The 18880-nt window shown below is 41.2% G+C and overlaps 1 protein-coding gene across 3 annotated transcripts in view; it reads left to right on the top strand.

The window, feature by feature from the left end:
* med12 (mediator complex subunit 12) overlaps positions 1-16224 on the top strand; it is a 193392-nt gene extending 177168 nt beyond the window's left edge. For 2 of the 3 annotated variants that reach the window (XM_078546961.1, XM_078546960.1), the window contains exons 40-44: positions 4042-4271; positions 9880-10018; positions 12295-12480; positions 13098-13179; positions 15944-16224. In XM_078546961.1, the coding sequence (XP_078403087.1) occupies positions 4042-4271; positions 9880-10018; positions 12295-12480; positions 13098-13179; positions 15944-15981 (675 nt within the window). In that variant the 3' untranslated portion in view covers positions 15982-16224. Of the gene's footprint in view, positions 1-4041; positions 4272-9879; positions 10019-12205; positions 12481-13097; positions 13180-15943 lie in introns of those variants that run through there. The other variant, XM_078546962.1, reaches the window with a different exon arrangement.
* Positions 16225-18880: the final 2656 nt, after the last annotated feature.

The raw sequence follows: 18880 nt of genomic DNA, 5'->3' as shown, positions 1-18880 counted from the left end.
CGATTGATTTTGTCCCAAAATAAAATTTCCAGAAGTTTCCCTACCACTGAAATCAAACTGACTGGCCTGTGGTTGCAGGCTTTAACCTTGCACCCCTTTTTGAACAAGGGTATAACATTCACAATTCCCTAGTCCTCTGGCACCTCTCCTATATCCAAGGAAGACTGGAAGATTATCATTAGTGCTTCTGCAATTTCCACTCTCATTTCCCTCCGTACCTTTGGATCCATCTCTTACAATCCTGGTGCCTTATCTATTTTAAGTAAAGATAGCCTTTTCCTTCTTCTCAGTTGTAAATTCTTCTAGTGTACCAGTTACCTCCCCTCTCACCTCAGCCTAGGTAGCACCTTCTTCCTTTGTAAGGGCAGATGCAAAGCACTCATTTAATACCTCCGCTATTCCTCCTGCCTCCACTTGCAAGTCCCCTTTTTCCCTAATCAACGCTATTTTTTTTTACCATACTTTTATTATTTATATGTTTATAGAAGACCTTTTATGTTAGCTGCCAGTCTCTTTTCATGCTCTCTCCTTGCTTTTCATATTAGTTTTTTCACTTCCCTTCTAGTCCTTCTTTATTCAGCCTGATTCTTCATTGTATCTTCTACATGGCATTTGTCATACACGCACTTCTTCCTTTTCACCTTCACCTCTATCTCTCTGATCATTCAGGGTGCTCTGGATTTATTTGCCCTACCTTTCCCCTGTCTTGCAATACTATTCTTTGAAGGTGGCCCATTGTTCAGCTACTGTCTTTTCTGCCAACATTTTATTCCAACTCACTTGACTAGGAAACTTCTGGAAACTCTTATCCTATCGAACTTGGCTTAACCCCAATTATCCCTGCTCTGAATTGTAAGAGACAGTGGAAGAGATTTGTAAGAGATTTATGCTCATAATGAGGAAGCCACTGAATACTGGGGGAGCAGAATAATGTGCAACAAATCAAATACAGACTTCAATCAAATAAAGGAATTTGCATGAGTAAACTTGAGGGTTACCTGATCCATGTCAACATGGATTCAGGATGGAAGAGCCCATCAGACCAACAGTCTTGATTTTTTTTTGTGTGATATCACAACTGAATTTTAAAAGGACCACAATATTGATGTACCTATCCAAACAAAAACTTTGATAAAGATCTGAACAAAAGGATTTTTAGTTAAGCTCAGTGTTATGGTCAAGGTAAACTTTAGAAATGGAAAGAAATTTGCCAGAGTGTTGAAAATCATAGTACTCAATGCAGTTATGAAAGAGTAGATATTGATTTTGAGATCATCACTGTTTCTAATTTCAATCAGCAACATTGATTTACAAACTCAGTGCAAATTGATTAAATTAACAAATGATATCAAACTCAGGAGGGGGAATCTGTGGCGCAGACTGTGGTAGTAGAGTCCCTGCCTCTGGGCCAGAAGCTCCGGGTTGCCATAGAAGGTGCGTGCATAATGTGGCCAAGCAGGTTGATTGTCAGCCTGTAAATCCTTCTAAAACACCCGCTGGCAAGCAGTAAAAAGGGGAAGAGTTTCCTGGTCAGCTATACTGCAGAAGGCAAACCACTGCAGTACTTTGCCAAGCATAATCATGGACAAATCCCGTGGAAGTCCCTGGTCGCCAACATCCTTTTAGGGCATGGTACCTGAAGGAGGAGAAGGATCAAATTCAAAGGGATAATTAGTACTGAGATGCCAACTCAGTAATACAAAATGAATGTAAATGATGTAAGAGACTGTACCAATTGCAAATTAAATTTAATTCAGACAGGTGTAAAGTGTTTTTTTTTCTTGAGATGTGGGCATCGCTGGCTAGGCCAGCATTTTTATTATCCATCCTTAATTGCCCTTGAGAATGTGATGGTGAGCTGCCTTTTTGAATTGCTGCTGTCCATGTGGTGTAGGTACACCCACAGTGCTGTTAGGGAGGGAGTACCAGGATTTTGACCCAGCGACAGTGAAGGAACAACGATATAGTTCCAAGTCAGGATGGTGTATGGGTTGGAGGGGAACTTATGGGTGGTGATGTTGCCGTGCATCTGCTGCCCGTTTCCTTCTAGGTGGTAGAGGCCACGGGTTTGGAAGGTGCTGTTGAAGGAGCCTTGGTGAGTTACTGCAGTGCATCTTATAGATGGTACACACTGTTGCCACTGTCGCTCAGTAGTGGAGTGAGTGAATGTTGAAGGTGGATGTTGGGGTGCCAATCAAGCCGGCTGCTTTGTCCTGGATGGTGTTGAGTTTCTTGAGTGTTGTTTTGGAGCTGCACTCATCCAGGCAAGTGAAGAGTATTCCATGACGATCCTGACTTGTGGACAGGCTTTGGGGAGTCAGGAGGTGAGCTAGTCTCCGCGGAATTCCCAGCCTTTGATCTGCTGGATTCAGCAATGCAAATGCCATTGAATGTCAAGAGGAGATTTTTGAATTCTCACTTGTTGGAAAAGGTCATTGTGTTGGATGAATACTACTTGCCACTTATCAGTTTGAGCCTGAATGTTGTCCAGGTTTTGCTGCATATGGGCGCAGACTGCTTCAGTAACTGAGGAATTACAAAATGGTGCTGAACATCCCCACTTCTGACCTTAAGATGGAGGGAAGGTCATTGCTGAAGCAGCTGAAGATGGTTGGACCTAGGACACTACCCTGAGGAACTTCTTCAGTGATGTCCTGGAAATGAGATGATTGACCTCCAGCAACTACAACCATCTTCCTTTGTTCTAGGTATGACTCTGACCAGTGGAGAGTTTTCCCTCTGATTCCCATTGACTTCAGTTTTGCTAGGGCTCCTTGATGTCACACTCAGCCAAATACTGCCTTGATGTCAAGGGCAGTCATTCTCACTCCTCCACCGGAGTTCAGCTCTTATGCCCATGTTTGGACCAAGGCTGTAATGAGGTCAGTAGCTGAGTGGCCCTGGCAGATCCCAAACTGAGCTTCAGCGAGCAGGTTACTGCTGAATAAGTGCCGCTTCATAGCACTGTTGACAACCCCTTCCATCACCTTGCTGATGATCAAAAGCAGACTGAAGGGGTGGTAATTGCCAGGTTGGATTTGTCCTACTTTTTGTGTACAGGACCTACCTGGGCAGTTTTCCAAATTGCTGGGAAGATGCCAATGTTGTAGCTGTACTGGAACCGCTTGGCTAAGAGCAGAGCAGTTCTGGACAACAGTCTTCAGTACTGTTGCCAGAATGCTGTCAGGGCCCATAGCCTTTGCTGTATCCAGTGCCTTCAGCGGTTTCTTGATATCACTTGGAGTGAATCGAATTGGCTGAAAACTGGCATCTGTGATGCTGGGGACCTCAGGAGGAGGTCAAGATGGATCATCCACTCAGTACTATGGTTGCATATGGAAAGGAAAAGAACACATTCTATTAGTGTGTCAAAACAGCAAATGCTGAAGTTGAAAAATATCTATTGATCCTAATAGACTAAATTCTCATTTTAGTTAGCCTTCACAGAGCAGGAATCAGCCAAGCAAGTAGAATGCTCAATTATATAGCCAAAACTGTAAACTAAAAGACACGCTCGAACAATACTCAGTGACCAGACCACACCTTGAGCACCGTGTTTATTTCTACTCATCGAAACCCAAGGAAAACATTGAAGGACTTGCAACAGTACATAGAGAAGGACTTCTCAGTAGAATAGTAGAGGTGAAAAGCTTGGGGTTATTTGAGAAACAGATTGTGTGGATGAGCTTTAGTGTCTTTCTGAATTAATGAATTAAATTAGGCCAAATGGCTTCCCTTGTTTGTATTTAACTTCTGATAATATCTATGACTACGCTTTGGAAGTGATCATTGGATATGATACACTGAGACTTGATAAAGCACTATATAAATGTAAATCTATTTTCCTTAAGATCTATCTGTTATAGGGAAGAAAGATTGAGGTGGTGGAGGAATATGACCTGGCTTTAAATGGTAACAAATAGAATTTATAATACATTGAGGTAGAAGTAAAATAGTCAAATCAGGTCCAGAAAGCATAGCAGGGTAATGGAATGAGATGGGTGTTTACTGTATTATTCATGTAATGCTATTCTCTTCCAGAATATTTCCCAAGGTTACACAAACTATGGCTCTCACTTGGGGATGCAGCCACACCCTTCGCAGGCCAGCAGCATGATTCCTCCTGCCTATTCGAACCAACCATATCAGGGCAGTCACACAGCCAACAATCCTGCACTCGCAGATCAGGTTCGGCAGATGCAGCAACGACCAAGTGGTTATGTTCACCAGCAAGCTCCAGCTTATGCACACTCCATGCAAAACACACAAAGGTACATGATGTGGAAAATCTGATTTGCCAGGCCCAACTTTGATTCTTCGCACCACTCAGTATGTCTCAGTAGCTTTGAGCGATTGCACAGTATTTAAGAATAATAACATTCTCTATCCCCACCCTTTTTATTTACTATTTGTCCATTTCCTCTCCACATGGCTGCTATACAGTTTTAAGACTTGTGTGTCAACTTGGCTTAGTCAGTAGCATTCTCGCTTCTGGGTCATTTACCAGGGGCTGACACTCCGCAGTGCATTATAGCTGAAGTCCTGCATTGTGATTCATCCGGAACATTAAACCGAGGCGTAGCCTTACCTGTTTTGGTGGTTCAGGTGGATGTTGAAGATCTTATGGCCTTTTCAAAAGGACAGCAGGATGTTCTCCAGATGTTCTGGCTGATATTACCACCTCAACCAATACCAGAAAAAAAGGTTAAATAATCATTCATTTCATAACTGCTTGTGATATGTTGCTGACAAAAAATGCATTGTCATATTTTCTTACATAACAGCAGCTGCTTTTCAAAATGAGTCATGTAAAGCACTTGAAAAGGCAAGAGAAAAACCTATTCAAAGGAGGGAGTTATGTAACAGGGAATTTTATTACATTTCAAATTGTAAGTTTTTTAATATTTGAGGTGATTAGTCACTTTTAGTTTTACTGTAACTGTCAGTATGCCTGAACAGAAAAACATGAAGAATATGTTTTTTTAACAAAACTCTTGCTTTGTTCTGAAGGTAATTTATTATAGTAATTCATTAGAAGAGGTAACGTTTCATTGTCTAAGTATGCAAAGCACGTTAACCTGATACCAGAAGAAACAGACTGAGTGAAATTTATTGGCACAATGACCTATGGAAGATGGCATAACTCTATGGAAGCTAATTCACCAATACAAGTGGACCCCTTTACATGAGCCCCCTTATGATGTACATCAGATAGCTCAAGAGTAAATATGTTTATCAGTTCATGATTTAGGATCTAAATTGTAAAAGTAATTTATGAAAATTAAATATGAAGTAGTAAGAGAAAATATAGCGGTTTACACTTATTCCAGAACTTCCACTTTTGTGACACTTCACTAACTATGCTGATGGTCTTTGCCATACTGTGACTGTTATGCATGAAAATTTATAATGGCTAATGGATCTCCATAAGACCATATGCGCATGAGCTGTGGTAAGTTGCACAAAAGAACTAAGATCTGGAAACATACCACCTGGAATATGCGTCCCAAACTCCTTGAAGTCATAGACTGAGATGCAGAGAAAAAACTTTATCTTGCCGTTAAACCAAGTTTACCAAAACTAATATAATAGTTTCCTGAGATTCACCCAGATGGGAGATCTGATGGATTTGTAAATGTTCCAAATACCTGGTGTTAAATTTTTCATGTGTTTTTTTTTGCTCACTTTTGTACTCGAAATATATTTGCAGACGGATGAAACCTTTGATGTGACATTTTGCATACTGAGAAAAGCTGTTCCTATTTGCTGATGGTACAAGCACTAGGGGATGCAGATTTAAGATTTGGGACAAGAGGTATGGGGGGGTAGGTGGAGAATGGATGAAAAAGTTTTTCATGCAGTGTGTGATAATGACCTGGAACTCGCTGCCTTCAACGATGATTGAAGCAGAAACAATCAATGATTTCAAAAGGAAATTGGATAGGCACTTGAGGGAAATAAACTTGCAGAAATACGGGGACCGATGGACTCAATAGGCTGAATGGCCTCCTTCTGTGCCATAACAAATCTATAATAGACCTGGGTGTCCTCATACACCAGTCGCTGAAGGTAAGCATGCAGGTGCAGCAGGTGGTAAAGAAGGCAAATGGTATTTTGGCCTTCATAGCGTGAGGATTCGAGTACAGGAGCAGGGATGTCTTGCTGCAATTATACAGGGCCATGATGAGACCACACCTGGAATATTGAGTGCAGTTTTGGTCTCCTTATCTGAGGAAGGATGTTCCTGCTATAGAGGGAGTGCTGTGAAGATTTACCAGACTGATTCCTGGGATAGCGGAATTGACATATGAGGAGAGATTGAGTCGGTTAGGATTATATTCGCTGGAGTTCAGAAGAATGAGGGGGGAATCTCATAGAAACCTATAAAATTCTAACAGGGCTAGACAGGGTAGATGCAGGAAGGATGTTCCCAATGGTGGGGGAGTCCAGAACCAGGGGTCACAGTCTGAGGATACGGGGTAGACCATTTAGGACTGAGATGAGAAGAAATTTCTTCACCCAGAAAGTGATGAACCTGTGGAATTTGCTACCATAGAAAGTAGTTGAGGCCAAAACATTGTATGCTTTCAAGAAGGAGTTAGATATAGCTCTTGGGGCGATAGGGATCAAAGGGTATGGGGAGAAAGCGGGAGCAGGCTATTGAGTTGAATGATCAGCCATGATCATAATGAATGGCGGAGCAGGCTCGAAGGGCGGAATGACCTACTCCTCCGATTTTCTGTTTCTATAAGACAACCTTCTGTTTTCTAACGTGTCAAAACAAATTAACAGTAACCAAATTTATGGGGACTAGTCACATTTCATAGATACTACTTAGACTTATAATTTGAACTTTGATCATCTGTTATTTTTCAGCTGTTTGCGCACATAACAGTAATTACACTTTGAAAGCACTTTAAAATATTTTGACATGTCATTGCAAGTAATATTACAAATAAAGTCGTAGGAAAGTTTACACAAAGGGCTTAATTTGTTATCCTCCATCCTTCTCACCTTGTTATTGATGAGATGACCAAGTTTCAGATCAATCCACATAGGGTGTACAAATCATGTGTGAGCGTGACCTCCTACGCTCAGAAACTTCTGTCAATGACAGAACTTGTCCATTGGAATTAGAATACGTTATAGCACTGCTACAAAATAGCTTGCATTTTACCCATTGTGTAGCCTGTGCCTGTCCCTCTATAATTTTTTATCTGATTAAACCTTTATAAACTTGAGCTCATCCAAAACTCTGCTTCGCATGTTCCAATTCGCACCAAGTCCCATTCACCAATCACCCCTGTGCTTGCTCATGTACATTGGTTCCCAGTCCAGTAGAACCTTGATTTTAAAATTTTCGTCCTGTATTCAAATCCCTCCATGGTCTCATCTCTTCCTGTCTAAGTAACATGCTTCAGCCCTACAACCCTTTGAGAACTCTTTCTCCAGCCTCTTCAGCCCCCTTCTGCAGCCCCAACCTCCATTGCCTCACCATTGGCAGCAATGCCTTCAGCCATCTAGGTCCTAAGATTTGGAATTCACTTCATAAAGCTCTCTAACACCCCTCACCACCACCCCCCTATTTTTTTTTAATTGATGGAATGTGGGCATCGCTGGCTAGGCCAGCATTTATTGCCCATTCCTAATTGCCCTTGAGGGGGTGGTGGTGAGCTGCTTTCTTGAACCACTGCAGTCCATGTGGTGTAGGTGCATCCACAGTGCTGTTAGGGAGGGAGTTCCAGGATTTTGACCAAGCAACAGTGAAGGAGCGGCGATGTATATGCAAATCAGGATGGTGAGTGGTTTGGAGGAGAACTTGCAGGTGATGGTGTCCTTGCCTTTCTAGATGATAGCGATCATGGGTTTGGTAAGTGAAGGAGGCTTGGTGAATTTCTGCAGATACACACTGCTGCCACTCTGCGTCAATTGTTCAGGGTGAAATGTTTGTGGATGGGGTGCCAATCAAGCGGGCTGCTTTGTCCTGGATGGTTTCGAGCTTTTGAGTGTTGTTGGAGCTGCACTCATCCAGACAAGTGGAGAGCATTCCACCACACTCCTGACTTGTGCCTTGTAGCTGGTGGACAGGCTTTGGGGAGTCAAGAGGTGAGTTACTCACTGCAGGATTCCTAGCCTCTGACCTGCTCTTGTAGCCACAGTGTTTATATGGCTATTCCAGTTCAGTTTCTGATCAATGGTAACCCCCAGGATATTGATAGTGAGGGATTCAGTGATGGTGATGCCATTGAAAGTCAAGGGGCGATGGTTAGATTCTTTCTTGTTGGAGATGGTCATTGCCGGCACTTGTGTGGCATGAATGTTACTTGCCATTTGTCAGCCCAAACCTGGATATTGTCCTGAAGATGGTTTGGCCAAGGACACTACCCTGAGGAACTCCTGCAGTGATATCATGGAACTGAGATGATTGACATCCAACAACCACAACGATCTTCCTTTGTTCTAGGTATGATTCCAACGAGCGGAGAGTTTCCCCCCGATTCCCATTGACTCCAGTTTTATTTGGGCTCCTTGATGCCACACACAGTCAAATGTTGCCTTGATGTCAAGGGCAGTCACTCACGCCTCATCTCTGGAGTTCAGCTCTTTTGTCCGTGTGTGAACCAAAGCTGTAGTGAGGTCAGGAACTGAGTGGCCCAGGCGAAACCCAAACTGAGTGTCAGTGAGCTGGTTATTGCTAAGCAGGTGCTGCTTGATAGCACTGTTGATGACCCCTTCCATCATTTTACTGAAAAAGGAGAGTAGACTGACGGGATGGTAATTGGTTGGGTCAGATTTGTCTTATTTTTTATGTACAGGGCACACATGGGCAATTTTCCACATTGCTGGGTAGCTGTGCTGGAACTGCTTGGCGAGGGGCACGGCTAGTTCTGGAGCATAAGTCTTCCGTACTATTGCAGGAATATTGCCAGGGCCCATAGCCTTTGCAGTATCCAGTGCCTTCAGCCATTTCTTGATATCACGTAGAGTGAATCGAATTGGCTGAAGACTGGCATCTGTAATGCTGGGGACCTCTGGAGGAGGCCGAGATGGTTCATCCACTCGACACTTTTGGCTAGATATTATTACAAATGCTTAAGCCTTATCTTTTGCACTGATGTGCTGGGCTCCCCCATCATTGAGGTTGGTGATATTTGTGGACCCCCCCTCTTCCTCCAGTGAGTTGTTTAATCATCCACCGCCATTCATGACTGGATGTGGCAAGACTGCAGAGCTTACATCTGATCCGTTTGTTGTGGAATCGCTTTGTTCTGTCCATCACTTGCTGCTTATGCTGTTTGGCATGCAAGTAGTCATGTATTGTAGCTTCATCAGGATGGGTTCTTATGAGTTGGGTCAGGAACAGTGGTTTCATTGTCATCATTAGACTTTTAATTTCTTTACTTTTATTCATTCAGGGGGCGTGGGCTCCGCTGGCTGGGCCAGCATTTATTGACTATCCCCAGTTGCCCTTGAGAAGGTGGTGGTAAGCTGCCTTCTTAAACTGCTGCAGTCCACGTGGTGTAGGTACACCCACAGTGCTGTTAGGAAGGGAGTTCCAGGATTCCAGATTTTTATTGAATTCAAATTTCACCATCTGCCACGGTGAGATTTGAAACCGGGTCCCCAGAGCATTACTAAATTACTAGTCCAGTGTCAATACCACTACATTACACTACCACCCCCCTTTAGCTCCTTAAAACCTACTCCTGTAACTACGTCACCTGTCCTAATATCTCCCTCTTTGGCCCATTGTTGATTTTGCCTGTTAGCCTCCCATGTAGCACTCCTATGTGATATTAGCCTCCTATGTGATACTTTACTATGATAAAGGTGCTGTACAAATGCAAGTTAAGAATAAACATGTCTTTTTCTTTGCAGGCTAACCCACCAACCCATGCAGCAGACACCATTGATGACAGGGATTAGTCATATGACCCCACAGAGTGTTCACTCAACTATGAGGAATAATCAGTTGGGTCAGGAACAGCAGTACCTTCGACAGCAGCAGATCCTGAGGGTAAGTTATGCTAAAATGCTTTGTTCATTTATTCTAAAGTTAAAGCCACAAAATACTATTCAGAATCTAATATTAAATACATAAATCAATGAGATTTGAGATTGTTGCCAAAACTAGTGGTAAAACAGCATTCAACAAAACTGATTTACTGATCTACCAAGTAACTATGGTTTTTCAATCTCATATATGCAGGAATTGAGGATGATTACATCACTCTGTATTGAAAATCATCAAATAGTTGGGGAATTGAAACTTTCGTTAGGGGACTAAAGGGAAAGATATCATTCTGAAGTTGGGTAGTTATATGGATGTAGGTACAATGTTGCTCTTGAATTGGAATGATTATTTAATCAAAAACAGCAGTGGCCCAATTACCATACCCTGGGGAACTCTACTGTCATAGTCATTACAGCACAGGAGAAGGCAGTTCAGCCCTTTGAGCCTCAGCGGAGCAATCTGATCAGCCCCATTGCCCTGCTGTATCCCTGTGGACCTGCAATTTATTTTCCCCTAACTGCCCATCCAATTTCCTTTTGAATCATTCATCATCTCTGCTTCCACCATTCTCATAGGGAGCAAGTTCCTGTATATCTCTCTCCAGTCCGAAAAAGATATCACAACTGTTTTCTATCCCTTAACCAATTTTATATCCATGCTGTCACTTCACCTTGTATTCCATGTGCTTCAATTTTGCTTAAGAATCCTAACGTGTGGTACTTTTTGCTTTGAAAGACAATTTATATGACTTCAACTACACTGCCCTCATTCACTCACTCTTTACCTCAACAAAAAAACTCAATCGCATTAGTTAGATCTTATTTTCCCTTAACAAATCCATGCTGCTCTCCTTTATTAGTCCATACTTGTTCAAATGGGTGCGAGTTTTCTTGATTATTGTTTCTAAAAACTCCTCCACCACCCACATTAAAATGATGTGAACATGATCATTGTTTATTGTCCATCCCTAATTGCCTTCAATAATGCAATGGTCCGTGGTCCATGTGTTGTAGGTACACCCACAGTGCTGTAAGGGAGGGATTTCATGGAATTTGTTCCGGCAACAATGAAGGAACAGCAGTATAGTTCCAAGCCAGTATAGTATGTGACCTGGAGGAGAATCTGCAGGTGGTGGTGTTCCCATGCATCCATTGCCCTTGCTTATCTCGGTGGTAGAGGTTGCAGATTTGAAAGATACTGCAGTAGGAGGCTTGGTGAGTTACTGCAGTGCATCTTATAGATAGCACACACTGCTGCCACTGTGCACCGGGAATGAATGTTTAAGCTGGCTGCTTTGACTTGAATGGTGTCAGGCATCGCAAGTGTTGTTGGAGCTGCACTCATCCAGGCAAGCGGAGAGTATTCCATCACACTCCTGACCTGTGCATTGTGGATGGTGGACTGGCTTTGAGGAGTCAGGGATGAGTTACTCACCACAGAATTCCTAGCCTCTGACAGGTTTATCCTTCTCCCTTCTTTTAAAATAAGGGTGTAATTTGAGATCCTCAGTCTCTTGGCATCACCACTGACTGGGATTTTCAGGTCTGCCCTGTGGCAGGAATCATTGCAGGTGGGACAGAAAATTTGACAGACCAGCCAGAGATCTGTTGACTTCAGGTGGGAATTTCTGGTCCCGTGCTGTCTATGGATGTTCGGTCAGGCAAGCACCTCTGCAATTTCTACCCTTATTTCCTTCACCAACCTTGGATGCATTATATTTGGACCGGGTGATTTATTCACTGTGAATATTGCCAGCCTTTCTAGAACCACCTCTTCATCTATTTTTATCTCATCCAGTTTCTCACATCTTACTTATTTACCATTGCTTGGTAAACACTAGTGCAAAGTACTCATTTAGCACCTCAGCCATGCCTTCTGCCTCCACCAGTTGATCTCCAATTTTATTCCTAATTGGCCCCACCGCTCCTCTGATAACCTTTTTTTTGACATGCCTATTGAAGGCCTTTTGGATACCCATTTATGTTAGCCACCAGTCTATTATCATATTGTTGTCTTGACCCACTTATTTTCTAACCATCTTGAAAATCCTCCCTCCCACCTCTTTGTCCTCACATTTGCTCTTTTTTAAAAAAGTTTTTGGCTACTCAAAGTTAAAACTCTTGAATTACCAGTTAAATTCAGATCATTCTAGATTAGATTTACTCTTCACCCACCACCTCCACCCCACAGAATATACTGGAATAGAATCCCAGGGAAAGCTTTTCCTACACTGTTGGGCATGCTCTCACTAAAAAGAAAATTCTTGAATTGGAATGCAGCAGCAGCAGGTACAGCAACAGCAGCAGCAGCAGCAGCAGCAACAGCAACAGCAGCAGCAGCAACAACAGCAGCAACAGCAACAGCAACAACAACAACAACAACAACAGGTGCAGCAGCAACAGCAACAGGCTCAACCCCAACCACAGACACTGGGAATGCAGGCCATCCCACCTCAGCAGTCCATGGTAAGCTCTAGTTTACCCTAGTTATGATATTTAAGCAAATTGCCCTCTATTTTCAGAAGAGGTGCAATGCCATATGCTACGATTGTTTATTACTCAAATTGAATTAATCAATACAGTGATGACCAAGAAATCGTTGAATTGGGTTTTCCTTTTTTGCCTTCCAACTTCCAAAGGAATCTGTTCCTAACTACAAGCAGAACCAGGGTCATTGTAGGTTCAAACCTTGGCCTGTGCTGATTTTACTAATCTCAACTACAATGCTAGTTAGGGCATTGCTATTCCTCTTGACATGCCTTGGCTAAGACAACAAATCATCCACAAGGATTCCTGCTCCTGGTCATTGTTGACACCGGCTGGAAAATGTGTGTGTGTTGATGACATTATGTGTTCCCATAATCAAAAAGCCTGTTGACACTGTTGTGACTAACAATGAAGGATTATCATTTTATTAAGGCAACTGAGCTGCAAGCTTTTGTGAGAGAGAAATTAAATTCTTGATTATGGTGAGAAAGTAAATATGAGGCCAAGATAATCAACAAGTCCTAAATTGTTTTCCTATTCTAAAAGTAAGGCATAGGGAAAAAATCAACATGTTTTAATTACTTTTCATTTTTCAGTTCCAGAGACAAGGAATGCAACAGACACAGCAGCAGCAGCAGACGGCAGCACTGGTCAGACAATTGCAACAGCAGCTTTCAAGTAAGGTTAATGTGCTTCCGCTTGTTTAACTGTGCTTATCATATTGGTGGACAAGTAGAGCATGACAGCATTAAATGTTGCTAGTCAAACTGACCCAGAGCCCCTGTGCAGTACCTTAACAGTGTTCCCACCTTTCCTCATACAGGAACATAGGCTCAGGACTAGGCCATTTAGCCTCCTGAGTCTGTTTGCCATTTAATGAGATCACTGAACTGTGATCTAGCTTATTATACCTGTCATTTCCTCAGATCCCTTAATACTTTGATTAACTAAAGCCTATTAATATCAGATTTAAAATCAACAATTGATTGAGCATCAATTGCCATTTGGGGAAGAGAGTTCCAAACTTTTAGATATTTATTCAAGAAAGGAGGGAGACAAGAAAGCATGAAACTATAGGCTGGTTAATCCAATACCTGTCATAGAGTAATTGCTGGAATCCATTATTAAGGAAGTTATAGCAGGATTCTTAGGAAATCATAATGGGATCAGGCTGAGTCGGCGTGATTTTATGAAAGGAAAATTGTGTTCAACTAATTTATTAGATTTCTTTGAGGGAGTAACAGGCTAGGTGGATAAAAGGAAACTGTAGATGTGGTATACTTGGATTTCCAAAAGGCAATTGAAAAGGTGCCACACCAAAGATTACTACACAAAATAAGAGCACATAGTGTAGGGGTTAACATATTAGCATGGATAAAGGATTGGTTAGTTAACAGGAAGAAAAGAGTAGGGCCAAATGGGCCATTTAAATGGCAAGCTGTAACTAATGGAGTGCCACAGGGATCAGTGCTGGGGCCTCACCTACTTAAAACCTATAGCAATGATGTGGATAAAGGGACCAAATGTATGATAGCTAAATTTGCCATTGACATCAAGATAGGTAGGAAAGTAAGTTGCAAGAGGAAGTAAAGTGTCTACAAAGGGATATAGATAGGTTAAGTGAATGTGCAAAAATTTGGCAGATGGGGTTTAATGTTGGAAAATATGAACTTGTCCATTTTTGGCAGGAAGAATAGAAAAGCGGTATACTATTAAATGAAGACAGATTGCAGAACTCAGTACAGAGGGATCTGGATGTTGTTACATGAATCACAAAAAGTTAGTTTGCAGGTACAGCAAGTGATTAGGAAGGCAGATGGAATGTTGGCATTTATTGCAAAGGGAATGGAATATAAAAGTAGTGAAATTTTAGTGAGACCACATCGGAAGTACTGTGTACAATTTTGGCCTCCTTATTTAAGAAAGGATATAATTGTGTTAGAAGCAGTTCAGAGTTCGCTTAACTTGTTCCTGGGTTGAAGGGCTTATCCTATGAAGAAAAAATGAACAGGTTTGGCCTTTACTCATTCAAGTTTAGAAAAATGAGCGGTGATCTTATTGAAACATCTAGGATCTCGAGGGGACTTGATAGAGTGGATACCAAGCGGATGTTTCCTCTTGTGGGACATGGGGACACAGTTTAAAAATAAGAGGTCTCCCTGTTAAGACAGAGATAAGGAAAGAAATTTTCTGAGGGTCATTAGTCTGTGGAAAATCTTCCCCAGAAAGCAGTGGAGGCTAGGTCATTGAACTTATTCAAGGCTGAATTAGATAGATTTTTGATAGACAAGGGAGTCAAGGATTATGGGGAGCAGACAGGAAAGTTGGGTTAAGACTACAATCAGATCAGCCATGATCTTGTTGAATGGCAGAGCCAGCTCAAAGGGCTGAAGGCCTACTCCTGCTTCTAGCCCTATGTCCCATGACCCTTTATATATAGATGCGTTTCCTAGTTTTACTCTTGAAAGATGTGGCTCTAATTTTTAGACACTGCCTCCTAATTATGGGTTCCCCAACCAGTAGAAATTGTTTCCTCTCTATCTACCATCTCTGTTCCCCTTAATACCTTGAAAACTACCATCAAATCGCTCCTTAAGCTTCTAAATTCCATGGAATACAACCTAGTTTGTGTAATAAAAATACCCTCTCCAGAGCAATTATGTCCTTCCTAAAATGTGGTGACCAGAACTGCTTGTGTGCTTACATGGTTTAATTGCTTAATTCACCTTACCACTTTTGAGATGCATTTGTTCCAAGCTCTTTAAGACAATTCAGTGCAGAGTTCATACAACAGCAATCCCTTATAACAAAACCAGTTTTGAATTTTTGTGTGTTTTTCATTCCCTGCCCAGTTTTCTAAGTGAGTTAGGTTTTCCTGTCAATGAAAATTTCAGCTTTTAAGAAGAAACTAGGGATTATCTTCTCTTTGTTTTCTGTCATTCTGTAACCAGTATTGATGGGTGCATGAGACATTCTCAAGATATCTGCTTGTGTGCACTTTTCCTTACTTCAGTGCCTGCTTTGATAAAATGGATATGAAACCATTGCCAGCTGGAAATTTGCAGACACCAGCCTATAACTTAATGCCATAGTACTAATAAATGTTAAGATGCTCTGTGACATGCTGAGCATTTGCAGCATTTTTTATTTAAATTTCAGACTTCCAGCATCTGCAGTATTTTGCCTTTGTAATAAATGTTATATCTTCCTTTGGGAGAGGGTCGGAGGGTGGAGAGTAGTGTTTTATCCCTAGAAATGAAACCAAACAGACTGAATAAATTAGTTGAACAGTTGCACATAAGTTTTCTTGGGCAAGGTTTCTTTTCTTCTGACATTGGGTCTAGCCTGAAACTACATTGGGTCTAGCCTGAAACTGTTTCTGAGAGTCGATTTGTTGATATTTGAGTTATACCCACTCGTGTTCGTTATTTTGATTCAACAGATTCACAGCCACAGAAGAATGCAAACCCATATTATTAACGCTGGAATCTCCTGAAATAAAAGAAATGTGTCTCTGCTCACCACGTGGCCCGCCTCAGATTCTGTCTGCTGTTCTCCAAAGGAATGTTACGGTTTTGACGGAAAATAGCCTTGGGTTTACTGATTGTCCTATGGAATTGGCTTCTTAGTTGACCACTTCCTCATGTACTTAACGGGTTGCTCTCAATGTATGTTTATTCACTGTTAGAAAAAATATTTTTCAGCATTAAAAAGCTGAGAGATGCTGGTATATTTTTCCAATCTCCCTCCATCCCATCCCATCCTATTCTCTTCAAGAGGAGACCAGGAAGGCTGAATTATTGGACATCTGTGCTCAACAACAATACTTCAGTTGGTGTGCATTTAATTAACAAGGGTGTCATAGACCTTGTAGCCTGAAGAGAGATCCAGCACAATTTGTAAACTCCCATGCAGCTCTGTTAGTTATTGCCAATGATTGAGGCTCATAGGAGGTCATGTTGTTACTGAAACTGTTACTCTCCCAGCAGCTGCGCCATGGCTGTGTTTTTTTACATATATATATTTTTTATAAATATATATAAATATATACGGTTGTGTATATATACACATAGCACTCTATGAACATTTATTTTTAATTATTTTCATTAATGTTTCATATTGATGCTCTTAAAACTAAAGAACCCAAGGAATTACTGTAACCATTTTTTTCTCCTCATGCTTGGAAATCACTGACTTATTGAGGTATGATAGCTCTCCATGTAAACATTTTTGATATATGAACCTGCACGCAAGCTACTCGACCACACGTGGCATCATAGTCAAGCCTGAACTTGTCCAAACAAGTGCAGTTTCCAGGATGGGTTATTGAATAATGATCAGGAGCCAGAAACCAGAATATGTGCCTTGGCATATCAATAAAAGGAACAGTTTTACAAAGTCAGAAGATAAATATTTTGACCTGTTTTGCAGCAAGAGAGTGCAAAATGATTTTCAGATAGGTCTTTACTTGTCATTTTTAATACATATTCTAGATTGTAAAGTGAGCTATTGAAGTTTGTATGTGTGCTGGGGAGAAAATGATGGTTCAGAAAGACTACTGTGGTGAAGAGTGGCCTTGTGTTGCTACTGTATTTTTTTCTACATTGTATGCTTATAGTTGTTTCTTTGGTTAATTTGGGGGAAAAAAACAGCATCTCTCAGTCTTCTGATTCAAAGTTCTATCAATTATTGAGACAGAAAACATGGTAGTTTATCGTATGTGTCTGCCACATTCAGTGCTCTGCATGAATTCAGACTACCCAGTGAAAGTAATACCTTTGTAATAGAAAGACAAAGTAATTTATGAAGTACTGTAGTCGTTCCTGCATTCTTCGAAAATGCATTTGCAATTCAGTTGTTGGCTTCTACCATTCACTAACACAACTCAACTGGTTGAGAACAAAAGTTATTACTAGAGAAGAACAGCTGAACCAACGATTGTAGTATAGGAGGGTGGAGCTATCAAAATTCACTCAGAGGACAAGGTTAAACTGAGAAGCTTCAGATACTAGCATCACGACTTTGAAAATTCATCACCCCAAAGCACTTCTGAACTTAATCCAACAAAACAGTTTTCAGTTTTTCCATCCAATGATTTATATTTTTTAAAAAAAAGGTATGGATTATAATTTCTACTCAATGCAAATCTCCTTCAACTTTGCATGAATTTTGGCTCATTCCAAAGGTAATATTTCCATATGAAATTTTGCTTTAGAAAGGTGCGGGTACAAAAAAGAAGCACAAAGTGCAGAGCACATAGTGCTTGAACAGAAATCTGGGGCTTAAGTATCATGGAAATAAACTACTGAAATTGAGTATATCTGTAAGGCTGGGGTGGGGGAGAGGAAAATGACAAGAAACTCTCTGCAGTACCTGTTTCTGAAGAAATTCATGGAACGGCTTACTAAGTGACGTGTAGCAAAATCCCCTCCCGTAAAAGTGTAGGAGAGTAAGCCTGGTGGAGAAAAGAATATCGCACTGTACAGAAAAAATACTTTCTATCTTGGTTTGTAAAACTGTACCCACATATTAAAATTATGTACATTTTTGGTAACTGATTTGTTTTTTTCTTTAAGAAAATTCTGATGTAAAGAAAAAATTCAAGATAGTGTATGTATAAAAAAAATTGTACATGTGCTGTTTTTATATATAAAACACAAACACTGGTCAATATGATAGAAATGACCATATGAATCAGAAGACCTGGGTCTCACTTCTTTCTAATACTTTTTGCATTACATTTTGCATAAGTAGCATAAATTTGCAATGAGCAGGATAACTTTATCTCCTTGTCATGATCAACATTTCGGCTTTTTCAGTTCAACCCTTTTGAAAGAACATGATTTTTACTGTTGAAAATCGCACAACTAAATTTTGAATTCATCGGTGTGAAGAAATAATTATGACCTGTAATTTGCCACTCTGGGGCAGAAATGCCATTTCTGATTACATCACCATCAGTAACATCCTTTGATACCTATAGGCCCAGTTAAATGTTTAAGAAGCATTTTCAGAAGCTGAAGCATTTGCAACCATCTTCAGCAAGAAGTGCCAGGTGGACAATCCATCTTGGTCTCTTCCTGAGGTCCCCAGCATCACAGATGTCAGCCTTCAGCCAATTCAATTAACTCCACGTGATACCAAGAAATGGCTGAAGTCACTGGATACTGCAAAAAGCATGGGTGATGACTGTATTCCAACAATAGTACTGAAGACTTGTGCTCCAGACCAAGCCACACCCCTAGGCAAGCTGTTCCAGTACAGCTGCAGCACTGGCACCTATCCAGCAATGTGGAAAATTGCTCAGGTATCTCCTGTCCACAAAAAGCAGGACAAACCCAACCTGGCCAATTACCACCCCATCAGTCTACTCTTGATC

This window comes from Cetorhinus maximus, chromosome 8 (genome assembly GCF_964194155.1).
Source record: "Cetorhinus maximus chromosome 8, sCetMax3.hap1.1, whole genome shotgun sequence".
In the NCBI taxonomy this organism is placed as follows: domain Eukaryota; kingdom Metazoa; phylum Chordata; class Chondrichthyes; order Lamniformes; family Cetorhinidae; genus Cetorhinus; species Cetorhinus maximus.
The sequence above is the reverse complement of the archived record's forward strand: the minus strand, read 5'-3'. Positions and strand labels throughout refer to the sequence as shown.